The 13,788-nt window shown below is 33.6% G+C and overlaps 1 protein-coding gene across 1 annotated transcript in view; it reads right to left on the bottom strand.

Annotated features, from left to right (window-relative positions):
- Nucleotides 1-2,067: 2,067 nt before the first annotated feature.
- The window catches only part of LOC127840706 (acetylcholine receptor subunit beta-type acr-3-like), a 21,292-nt gene continuing 9,571 nt past the window's right edge, over nucleotides 2,068-13,788 (bottom strand). Inside the window, exons 7-8 of the mRNA XM_052369120.1 lie at nucleotides 3,269-3,441; nucleotides 2,068-2,446 (exon numbers count right to left, since the gene is read on the bottom strand). Coding sequence (XP_052225080.1) covers nucleotides 2,068-2,446; nucleotides 3,269-3,441 — 552 coding nt within the window. The remainder of the gene's footprint in view (nucleotides 2,447-3,268; nucleotides 3,442-13,788) is intronic.

The raw sequence follows: 13,788 nt of genomic DNA, 5'->3' as shown, positions 1-13,788 counted from the left end.
TCAACAAAGACAGTAACACGCAAAACAAGCCCCCTCAAGTAACTAATTACTGGTCTTAATGTCTTATTGAAATAATATGGCGAGCAACAAAGCCCGAACATAAGTACACACCACTGAAACTACTTGTTTCTCCACTTAAAACTTAAATACTGCCTATGATCTTTATGAACTGGAATATGAAAGAAACCGTCTTTTATGTCGGTAGTGATAAACCTATCACCTGGCTCAATTAACTTAACTGCGTCACGGATGTCTTTATTCCTATGACTAGGTGTGTCACAATTTGAGTTCAATTGACGCAGATCAGTTATCAAACGAAGTTTATTGTTTTTCTTTGGCACAACACCCAAAGGGCTTACACAATAGGGTTTAATATTTGTCTCTTCAATAAATCCTAATGAAAGTAATCTATCAATCTCAGAATCAACAAATGTTACGTGTGTTTTTACTAAATAAGTGATTTTCAAGTTCGAAAGGCTTCACCTGAGTTTTAAAAGGCACTGTTACTCCATTGGAGAGCCACTGGATCACGTAATCAGGCGCTAAAACACATGTCCAGGAGTTAATTGTTTTTTCAAACGTGAAACGCACATACATGCAGAATAAAGGACGAACTGCACGAAAAATCTTAAAACAAAGCACACACAAATTACAAGTTACAAGTTTTGATGTAGATCACATGATCTGTATACAATTTCACACGCACCGGTGATTGGTTATAAAAATCCAAGGGAAGCTACTCGTCCTTTGATCCGGTTGCCGTTGATGAAGAGTTGTCTTTCCTTCGGTTCTGCGGGAATCCTCGATGAGACATTCCACTGAAAACGTCTCCAGAGCGCTGACCGTATCTACGCCCACGACCTTTTGCTGTCTGATTGCTAGAGTTAATACCTCGTTGCTGCCGGCTAGCTGCAGCCAACGTTGCAGCCGACCGCAAAGTCTCCAATGATTTCGCGTTTAATCCTGATGTGTTCTTTTTAAGAGCTCGAAACAATCTAGAGGTTGAATTGTCAAACTGGCTGTAGACAAGCACAGCCGCGTATTCGTCCTGCAAGTATTTGCACTGAGCATGGGCAACCAGGAACAACTTATCCAATGTATCATGTGTCAAAGGTTGACCTGGCTCGAGCGTGGCCAACAACTTCGCTGAAGTCTCGCTATACCGGCTGCACTGTTTAAGAATGTTCAAGACCGGCTGGTCTGATCTCCGAATGCCTTGACGGGATTCGTTAAGTTTGAGCTCAGCCGGAAGACTCACTCGCGAAAGAGAGTCCTTCAACGCTGAAAATTTCCCCTGGTTGTCCATCGGCAATGTCCCGGTTGCGGTAGAAAAACCGGTCCCGGGGGCCACAAGCACGCGGCTGTCTCTAGTGGGAGCAAAACTGCTAGGATCCACTGATAATCCGTGTGGATTCTCGTCCACTGGTGATCTATGCACCTAAGCTAACCCGTTGTTCAGTTTACGTTCGAATTTGTGCAGTTTCTCGGACACTTAACCCATAAACTGTTCCATTTTTTCTTTCATATCAAAAATGGCGACCAGACACGGGAGTGTACAAGTTGAGAACGAGGTTCTGACGTCACAAATATATGACGTCACAACTGGTAATACTCTGTTCAAATTTAATAAATACTTAGTATACCATCTGAAACTAGCTTTCAAACTTTCTGTATTATCGAACATTTGCATTTATTGCTCGGTCAATTAAAATGGAATAACTGTTGTGTTTGAATTTTACCAAAAGTCTTTTGTCTGTGAATTGCATGTGTTCGAAACAGAAAATACGGAAAATGGAGGTATTTATTTTCACTTCAAATGGGTTATTATATGACTTTGTGGTTATTTAACATAGTCCGAATCCTCATATTGGAATTGATTTTGATTTCAGTGGCTTGATGTTGTCACAAATATGATAACAGCGCTAAATATGGTCATTGTCATGAATAGTATAAACAGAAGAAAATCCATTGAATCAACGATATCGATCCAGTTGATTTCTTGAAAATTATCCGCCGTTAATGGTTTCACTTGTGTACGTCTGCATGTCCTGCATCTCAGAATGTTGGCTAATTATACGCTGCCCAGAATCCATTGCCAATAGGTCGGTCCGTCGTACTTCGGGTGGCTAATCTTGCTTCCAGAAGACACAGAGCCACGATAAGCGTGCTTGACGCCGTTCTTAGGATCAAGAAGACGGACAGTAGGGAGACGCTATCGGAGTTCGTGGGCAATGACGCGGCGACGATGGTTAGAAACACGGCCAGTGAGAGGAATACCGTTACAGAGAAGCTGGCACGCTCACCCGACGTGATTGGTAGGACGAACACAAACGTGTTCAGAATGGACAAGAGAATGACGGCAACTATGATGTTGATGATGTAGAATCCAGGTTTTCGTTTCAACTTGATTTCGAACACAACCTCAGATTCTTCTGTGTTGACCGCCCTTTACAAAGTAAAATTGAAAAAAGACTTAACAAATACTTGATGTGAAGTTTTCATACTCAATTGTTTATTTTTCATTGTAAGACCAATCGACCATGCATAAATATCTAAAATTGCTATAGTATAATCGTCCTATAACAGCATTTGCAATATGCATTTTGTCATCATACAATTGCTGTCGCCTTGCACACCTTCTGAAAGTTCAATATTTCACCTTGTTGGACATAAGTGCGTATATGTTCTATATCGCCTTTAAGCGTCAGTTTTTAATAAAAAAGAATACCCAAGTCTGTCCCGAACGTACCATTCGTAAAAATTAGCAAGTTCGTGATGAAAATACGTCTCAGCTTTAAAACACGGTGATCTTCTTTACTAGACCACGTGTCTTACGGTCTGTGTTCCATAGCTTCGTAAAATATGTTTTCAACTAAAATCGAACATCACCTATGTATAATTGCGTGAACGCTCGCGCGCTACAACGGTTGTCACCTTAAAATGCCTTTTAAACGTGAATATAGCAAATGCAAAACATAATAGGAGTATCATAACACATATTATTTAACAAAGCAGGCATGTTAGTTTTATACTGCCGTACCTTTGTTTGCTTGACGTGTGCTTTTAATGCTGAAAGGGGTTTCAATAAATGAACTAGTCATACAACACTAATGCTGTTGATTCAGCAAGTTATCATTATAAAATAGTTATTACTATGGTTTCGTAGGTATTTTCTTGTCACTTTGTTGTTAAGATTAGTATAATAGTTTCAAAAGATGCACTATACCACAAGACATGCATTACATGGAAAAATGTATAGAGGATTCACCTTGCAGCTGTTGATATGCTGTTTGGAGTGTATTCGTTCAAATGGATGTTTTCCGAGTTTTGATGAAGGGTCACGTCCGACTTGTAGTAACTCCAAGCGGATAAAACCAGGCTACACGTTTGGACGTCAAATGGAAAGTACTGAATGTCTACGTCACATGTGGACTGAAGGACCTGTAATGGACATGGAAAGATATGTAGAACAAACTATTTTAAAGATTGTTATCAACTACATAACATAATCTTGACAATATGTAACAGAAAAAGCGTAACAGTAACAAAGCTCAAAGTATAAGCCATTTAAAAAAATAAGTCTATCTGACCATTTTGATAGAAAGTTCGTACTTTCTTTCACAGAGGATTATATATTTATGGTCCAACGAATGAGGTACATTTGTATATTTCAAGTCCACAGCCAATCCTCTGTAATTTAAATGATGATATTCTGACATTCGATCCCTTTGATAAATTAACAATAGAACATACCTGATAAGGATACCAAGATACTCCGCCGGTACTTTTTACAAATACATAAAGGTGAGGTGATCCCAGACTAGTGAAGGAATTAACGGAATTCTTGAGTGAAATGTCCGGCTTCCAAATGTTGTCTTGTGGCTGTAAGAAAAAATATTGATAACATCCATGTTGAACCGCAGTTTGGTATAGAACGTCACGACCGTCTCCTGCTGATCGTTGATATTTTTTTATAAAATGACGAGGGAATACATAATAGGATATGCGCTTATTACATTTGGCACGGTATTGTGTGAGCTTGTTATAGAATGCAGTGTGGTTGTAACTGTATGATGAGTGCATGTCATAATATGCTATAAGTTTAAATGTTATCATTATGTGTGTGTAATTGGATGCGTGTTTGTGTTCATGTACGTGTGTCCTGCATGTATAGGAAACGCGTATTGGATAATTTGCTACTATTTCATTTTGATGGTTATACATTGAACAGATGTGTAAATGTGCAGGAGAAATGTAGATCCAAAACTAATAAAGCATCTTGAGTTGTTATGCAAACCATATTCTTTTTTCATTTCGTGTCGTTTGAAAATTATTAACTTAAAAACACATGTAATCATAAAAAAACTTACGAGAAAAATACTTTCAGTTCCGTTAAAGGCCGTGCTGTCCCATTCGTCAGTCCAGGATAAAAAGAGGTAACCGGCTGTTTTCAACGCCCCGTTCGCTTCGTCAAACTCGATTATAAGTTTTAACTCAAAATAAATTTTAATGAATGTCTGTAAGTGTTTAAAAAAATCTGTTTATATTGGGAATAGTTAACAAATTTTATTAACTTTGAAAGAAGAAATTAAATGTATACCAATACGACACATTTGGGAATATTTATAAATATTTAAATGTTGCCTTTTCATTAATAGACACATTGGGGAGGAAAATTGTAGTTCTTCACTACTTGACCATTAAGGATTTTAAAATTAACAGCGTACTATAAGCTTAGCACATCTTTTCGATGAAATTCGTTACAAACGCTTTATAGCATTATTGAACCGATTTTGATTGATAATTATGCATAACTGAATTGCATTTTATTATTTGTATAAATACGGAGTGTTCATTTTGTAAGAAGTTAATCTACGCATTTTTGATATATTAAATTTGTAACGATAATTTGTAAAATATCATTTGCCAAACTGCCAGCACGTTACTTTAAGTGGTTATATGCAAGTTATTTCAAAAATAAAAGCTGGAAGTTTGTAAAGAATACTTTCCAAACATATTTTCTAATCAGGATCTCTACATTACAAACTGGAAAGAAACACGATTTTGTTCTTTACATACAGTGGTCATATCCTGTGTCTTATTATATATATTTTTAGTATTTATCAAGTTGTTATAATTAGGGTTTAGTCGTGCTTTTAAAGCATGACGTTTTAGAACAACTACTACCTACGGGATTTCCATAAAGGATGAAAAGGCTCATGTGTTTGTAAGAATTTTAATAAAGCATTGAATACAATACATGTACGATAATTGACCGATTCAACCTTGAAAAAAATATTCCATCATGTCCAACCGAAACAATTTGAATATACTATATGTGCCTATAAGTAGCATTGGCGACATTTAGACAAAGCAGCATCAGCATCAGTAGAAGCATTCGTGTTGAATTTAGAACGATTAGCTGTAATGAATAATGCTATAGTTTACTTCTCCATTTCCGTTTTGATTGTACCAAAGTAATTATACAATTAACTAAAACTAAATATCAAGTTCAAAGTTCCGTTTTAACACGAATTCAAGATACATGCTGCTTCATCTGCTGCTGAAGATGATGGCATTGAGGTTGAGGAGGATTGAAAGATGGAGGTTGTTAGGATTGCCATGATATTTATCATGATGATGTCAATACCGCGTATGTCTTAAATTATGATGATATTTATTTCGTTGAATATTTAACATTATGGGATGACGTCGCAAACGTCATTTTTGAACCAGATTATACTGACGATGTTTTGTATGATGAGGACGATAATGACGGAATTTCAGCAATTGCTGATTACAATAAAGATGTTGAGTGACGTTGCCAGTATATGCCAGAAAAACATAATTAAAAAAGGATTAAACAAAGGTACTCATCAATTGTTTTCTATGGATCTGAAACAGCATACCATTCGATTTCGTTCGTTAGGCCAATTTGTTAGCAACAGTTTATGATTATCACCTTATCAAAATATAAGGCCAGCCATTCGCTTTATTTCTCTCTGTGCAGTTCCAAAATCTTTGAAGCTGTAACGATAAATATGTAAAAATCGTTTTAAGCATGATGTGTTAAAACAAAGCTTTGTTCCAGTCTAATTGCTCGTAAGGTTATGATGTACAATTACACTATGTTTGATTAGAAATAATACATTGAACATGAAAATAGCCATATCGGCTATCACGTGGCCCGCTGCCTTTACGATACTAAAGAATTTGGCAGATTACAGTGTAATCATAGTATACAGCCGCTTTTTTCCAATAAACATTATTTTATGAATTCGCACAGAAGGATCGAAAACAAGTGAGACACGAAACAAAGTTTATATATTTATAAATTAAATACAAAATATACACCATACATCATTTATAAAATATGTGTCTCTGCAAGAATAGTCAGTGAAAACACATGATGGTAAAGGCTAAGTGAGCTTTTTTATCAAACCTTCAGTAATGCCTTTTGCTATTTGTTTCTTTATGGAGCGTTATCATTCAATGATAATTCAAAAGGTAATATCAATATCTAAAGTCTGAAGCATTGTGAGTTTAGCGTCAAAAAAATCCGGAGAAATTAATTGCGAAACTTTGAAAGATTTAAGGCCGAGGTAGACAGTTTTATTGAAAAGTAGATTATAAGACTTTGTTGGAACCTGTATAATTTCTTTAAAAATATCATACCCTAGTTCCGAAGATGCTCATTTAGAAAAATTGTTAGATTCAATACTCTTTTTATTGAATAGTAAATATCTTTTTTTGACTGAACATGTTATGGACATTTACATTCAAGTGTCATTTGAAAGGTTATATAAAAAATCTATAGACGAAATGAAGTTTTTTTATTTTAATTAAAACTGGTCCAAAAATAGTTATTAGCGAAACTCTGCAAAATTTCAGGTAGAGGCAGACCTTTTTATATTAAAATATGTATATAGTTGAGACTAAAACTTGAGTGTTTTTTTATTAATATATTTCATTTATTATTCCCAAGCTTATACAAAAATCTTTAGCCGGAAACGAATTTTGGGATTTACCGCAGATATTCATAAGCACAATTGTGTAAGATGTCACGCTTATTTTATTGAAAGTACATATCAGCTGTTGCCATAACTCTATTTTTTATCATTTAAATAACCTTTTACATGTAATATCAGAGTCCATAGCCTGAAATAAACTTAATTAGCTCTCATGATGTTCTCTACATTTTACAAACATGTCTTTATTAAATTTTGGTAATACAGTTTAAATTTACGATACAAACAATAAAAACACGAAACAAGTACGTGATGTTTTTGTTTGTTAAATACGGATTTTAAATTTAAGTAAGATAATGGTCTTGAAGAAACTTCTGCAATAGAGGCACGAGCGCATTCGCTCAATAGGAGACATTGCCCCAAGTGTGGATTAAAGCGTTCATGTGTATGCCCGTGGGGCCACATGGATGCACAGGGTTAGATACCGCTATTAAAATATCAGGCGTCACCTTATAAAAACTTGTAAAATTGCAATCAAGACCTAATTCATGTCCTGTTGTATTACTCTACAATGAAATTCGGATGAACTTTATTTCTATTAATCACATTAAACAACGAACTATTATTTGATGATCAGATCGACAACATAAACTATTTTAATTTTCAAATATTTGGATTAAATCGTCTCGTTTCCCTGTTTTTTGTCTTCAGAACCGTAATGGCAGCGCATGCAAATATTCAGGGGCGGTAATCGGGGGTTTATCAATTTCTGGTGTTGTCTATAATGTACATGTTCATAGTTCTAATTATTATAGTAATATAATTACAATAATAATAATAATTATCATTACTATTTACATGATATGTACTTTCAATCAGGTATAATGTACTTACTGTTTAGATTGAAATCAACATGTATATCCATCACCTTCAGTTGATCTTTCAGAGGTCGGATTTTCATATTGTAATTTTGTGTCGTAAATAATAGCTGAATTACGCCATTGACGTCAGAACCGCTATGACCAACAGCAAGTCCGATCGTTAAGATACACTGCAATACCACATGCAATACGGAAAACATATTCATCAAATATATTATCTTACCGTAAATAAAATAATATTTGATATATTGTCCATGTACTTTTGATTTAAGCGATTGCGTTGTTTCTTTCCTCAAGCATTTCAAGTAAGTTAACTTTACTCTTACATATAGAAATCAAACCAATGGAATAAAAACTCAGTCTGTTTTAGGTGCGATTTGAAACTTTTGCAAAAAAACAACAACACGTGAACCGCAAATTGTAATCATGCTATCCTTAAAAACGATTGAATTTTCCAATAATTTTAATCGCGTATTACAATCATTCAACAGTACACTCCTTAAATGTTCCCTGATCAGATATCTTACCATTTTGCGGTGGTAATCATCAATTATTCAGGTTTACAATAATTATATCAAAAGATCTATGATCACTGATAAGGCCACATCAAAGTAGTTTTTTGAGGGACTTAGATAGATAGATAGATTTATTTCGGAGATAGCATACATACACACAATGCATTGAAACAGCATGTACATAAAACAATATGAAGTAAAAAGCAATCATTATTGAAAAGTACATGCATAGAATGCACTATGGCATGCGCACTAACGCCAAGGATTACACAACAAAAGAGCAATATCCCTTATTGCCATTGTGGTCCTTGTTGTTGGTGGCACGACATAGAGAGGCACAAGTAATAAATGAATACTAAATACTATGTAAAAATAATGAATACATGAAATATAATGCTGAGATTAAGATCAATGAACACAACATTAATATAACATTGTAGCTTTGCAGACATGAACTATCACAGTATTATTGAGTATCACCTTAGAGCAAAAACATCAAATATACCAATAATGATCATGTGAAGGAAATAAACAGTGACTATAAAAAGATCGATAACATTTCGTTTAAATGTATAAATTGTGGAACTCGAGAAAGGACATTTTTTAAAGAGAATCTCTTACATAAAAACTCCATACATTAAGAATTACATATTCATAAACTAAATATATCATTGTAATGCGGGAAGTTTAATACTTTAAAGTTCAGCGATTGAATGTATAAATCTACGTGAATCAAATCTAATTGTTTAAACTGGAAAAAAACTACATGTGTGTTTCGACGAACGAAAAAGTAACAACAACACGATTCGAATCGCCTGTCGTTTATATAAATTATACACATTCCATTTATCAATCTCGTGACATAAACACTTGACAAACAAGTGTACACAGTCTGTATCTGCAAACCAACAGAATGTCACACATTACTTATTGATATTACTAAAATGAGATATTTTGTAAATACATGTATACATTAAACATTTATTTAGTTAGAACATGAGCATTTTAAATTAGACAGAAACTTACTTCACAGATTGCAAAAAAGACAATTGATTTAAACATTGACCTACGATAAATATATTCAATTTGATAATACTGATACCACTTATCTAAACATGTATAACCTCAATTTCATAGTGGATTTCCAAACGTGATCCACGTACAAAGACATAACTCTGACTCAAAATTAGATTATTTTGCGAAGTATAAGGTATTTGATGATACAGAAAATCTGTAATCTTAAGACTTAAATTGTGTTCACAAGATATCTGAATTATTGTTTACGTTATCCGATAAATTTGTTTTGGTTTTGAAATGCCAAGATCACAAATCTATGATGGTATGGCTTTTCTACAAACGTAGGTTTTAGTATATAAAGTTATGAATACATCATCGTGACATGTGATATCAACATTGTACTTATAACAATCAAGAACATTTGCCGGCAAGATTCTTGGTTTGAATAGTTTGGGATGACCAGTTGTAAAAATATTTGATCATGCTACTGCTCATTAAATTTTCAAATCATGCCACAAGCATAAACTGGTTATCTTATGCAAATTGAACCCAAACTTAAACTGAGTCTCCAAATGTTACGTAAACTTCAACATGTTACCCAATATAGATTGTAAAAGACCACAGTTCTGCTCATTTTAAAAACTATATCGTCACAAATTAATGTAAACAAACAAAGGTAAAGTTTGTTTCATTGTAATTTAAATTAAGAAAAGAAAATCAAATCAGACAGGTGCGCATATATAGATCCGAACATTAAATGAAGCAATAAAGAGAGACAACTGTTGTTCCGGACTTAATCAGGAGAAGTTTCCCCTAATATAAAATTTTGTTGTCTGCCCCTAAAATTTGCGAATCTTAAACATTTTTTTTTCAATTTTCCGAAATATGAAAAGGTCCCGGCAAAGGGGCTGCATTTCGAATATTGACGGCTTCCTCTGAATTGTAAATTTTGCATCACCAAATACGTATTCGAATTGTAAGTGAATACTGTGTTTGTACATGCTCAATTGTAGATGAAGAAATCATAACTGTTTTGGGAATGAGCCTGACATGTGGTGTGTACAACTATTATTTGTAAGACTCAAATTACCTTCCCAAGGTTTTTTGGTTCGGGCGTGTTTCGTGATTCAAGGTCTTACTGTTAAATCACCATTTCTGATAGTCTTCGATAGAAGTCAGCAAATTTAAGTTGATATTTAAGTTCGCCAGCAGGCCAGAGGCGCGTGAGTTATTTGTACTGTTAGTACAACTTAAACCGAATCACTTTTAATTAACAAAAACAACTTGTGTTACGCTTTATATATCCATTTAAGGACAATGCTAATTGTTTTTGTTCATGAATGTTCTGATTCACAAGTGTATTTGTTTCGGTGCGTAATGTACACCTTACGGCATTTATGCAATCGGCTGTACAACTAATTGTTAATATTAAACAAGAGCTGTCAGAGGACAGCGCGCTCGATTATTCGAGTGCTTGACAGTATAACGTAAGCCATCATGGGGCAATTGTTCATATTCAATAATTCATTAGACAATCTTTCAAAAAAAAAAAGGAAAAAAAAAATATTTTTTTTTTGGGGGGGGGGGGGTAGGGGGTGGGGGGATGGAGGTGAGAGGGGGGTATAATGTGGGGTATGGTAATTTATAAGATGATGTTTACAAAAAATGGGGGGGGGGGGAGAAGGGATTCTGGGTAGGGGCGTGGGGTATTGTTTGGGTGGAATCCATTGTGATATTCAGGTAAGTATTGTTTTGTCAAAGTAATAATAAAATGTGATCATAAATAAAGAAGTTATGACAATTTGTTCAATTATCTAAGTGTAAAAGGGGCCATAATTATGACAAAATGCTTGATAGAGTTGTCTGCTCTTATTTATAGGTTGGGGTCATGTTGGTAAACAAGTATGCAACGTATAAAAGAAATATGTCAAAGGATATAGGAAATATTTGGGGTAGTACGCAAACTTTAACATAGATTAATCAATAATATGCATATTCTAAGTATAAAAGGGGCAATAATTCAGACAAAATGCTTGAGAGAGTTGTCTGTCTTGTTTATAGGTTGGGTGATGTTGGCAAACAAGTATGCAAAATATGAAAGCAATATGTTGAGGGACAATGGAAATAAATGGGGTAGTACGAAAACTTTAACATTTGCTGCATATTTTAAGTTGGAAAGGGGGCCATAATTATGACAAAACGCTTGATAGAGTTGTCTGCTCTTGTTTATAGGTTGGGGTCATGTTGGTAAACAAGTATGCAAAATATGAAAGCAATAAGTGAAGGGACAATGAAAATAATTGGGGTAGTACGAAAACTTTCACATTTGAACGCAGACGCAGACGCTGACGCAGCCGCAGAGGCTGACGCAGACGCAGACGCTGACGCCGAGGTGAGTAGGATAGCTCCACTATATATATTTCATATATAATAATCGAGCTAAAACAGGTTTCTAAATAGTATATATCGGCCAGCAGCGCCGCCGCTGCCACCACGTGATAAAACAATTTAGGATAACTATGCGCTGCGACATATTCTTACATATGTGTTCTTGTTTGTACGATAAAACGAAAGATAGTGTTCGGTTAAAATAAATGAGAACATTAGTTGAATTCAGTGTCATTCTTGTCGAGACAGTGACCGCTGGATTATTGCATTTATTGGTATGGAACTATGTCGTTAACGCAATAACGACGTGTCATCTTACAATGAGTAACCAACCAAAGACAATCTGGTCACAAAGTTTTCACATGCATGTTAATAAAAAATTATGATCCACAAAAAATAAAAAAAAATAATATATATATATATATATATATATATATATATATATTAATAAATGTCCTTGATAGATAAAATATACTTTAAAAATTAACGTAAATAAATAAATAAATATATATATATATGTATTTATCAAACTTTTTGTTAGCAATATGCTCATTGTAATAAAACAAGTGTAAATTGTATTATTCCTCATAAGAAAAACTTTTCTAAAATAATGGCATTTATCATATTATATGCACCTTAATTTTAAAAGTATATTTTATCTATCAAGAAGGACATTTACTAATAATGTTTCCCGATTTGAATAGATGCGGATTCTTTATATGCAGACGAATTGAGTTCTGTTTTTTCCAAGTGTCATTTTGACCTAACAAAATCCTGACAAGCGAATTAAAACCATTCATACGTAACCAAATTGCTATGTTTATGACTCAGTTATGCTACTAATAGACATTACATCTGTGTTTTTATATCACCCTTAACCGATTGAAGAAACCTCAGGAATGTCGCTTTTCTGATTTCATTTTCATTCATTTAAATCGATGTTTAAATGGGAAAATAACAATAAGAGCTCTATTTTCATATAAAGTATAATTTTCGCATTCAAATTAGTTGCTTCGTTTTTTGTGAGTTGATAACATTTTAAACCATATATAATGTGAGTAACAAACACTCAAATTATTCTTTGGTCCATCTACAATTTGAAATCTGTCTTCTATATAAACATATTTCAATAGGAAGAAAATAAAATAGAACTCTTTACAAAAGAATAACATCCTTTTGTATCAAAATATGTTATCTAAAATAAAATTTTATAACATCATCAATATGATATTTTAGAATGGTTGAAATATGCTCATACACATTATAACCGGAATTATAATTAAATAACTCTTTGTGCAACTGTCGTGTCACGTACTTTAATTTGAAACCATTTGATTTTTTTTAATTGTTTAATTTTCGATTCTTTAAACATTAACGCACATAAGACCCGTTATCAAAATATATATCTAAAATAAAAGTACGGTGAATAAAATTAAGTTGAGAAATTGTTATATGACTTTTATATCTAACTACATAAACTTCAAGCATTTTTTTACTCATCGATAAATAATTGCGTTATGATATGCTTAACTTGTGAATTTTAAATTCGTCAATAATGAAAAATTGATAAAGGTTATCGCTTTTTACGCTTTCATAAAAATAATATTTGAAATCATAGTTCAGACGACACGCTGTGAGTGTAATAGATATTTGAAAAATGAGAGTCATTGGTTACCAGATAAACATTATTATTGATCATTTTAATTATAACTTAAACATCCGATCTATTATATGAAATACGAGATTAAACACTGTTTGTCGTAAATTATTTAATTAATGCAGGGCTAGATTGTTGAATATCATTTATCCGTTATAATTGGACATCCAATATGATATTGTATTTGTTTTATTTGAATACCGTCTCATGCTAAGTAGAGTTTATTAATGACATCCCAGGGTATTAGTTTATAGACTTTTATTTTATTGCTTTGTATTTTGTTTGAACGAATGCCCGGATATACAACAACATTTATTTATTTACCACTAGTTACCTAAACAACTTAAAAATAATGTTTTTGT

The sequence above is a fragment of the Dreissena polymorpha genome, chromosome 8, assembly GCF_020536995.1.
Source record: "Dreissena polymorpha isolate Duluth1 chromosome 8, UMN_Dpol_1.0, whole genome shotgun sequence".
Taxonomy (NCBI): domain Eukaryota; kingdom Metazoa; phylum Mollusca; class Bivalvia; order Myida; family Dreissenidae; genus Dreissena; species Dreissena polymorpha.
The sequence above is the reverse complement of the archived record's forward strand: the minus strand, read 5'-3'. Positions and strand labels throughout refer to the sequence as shown.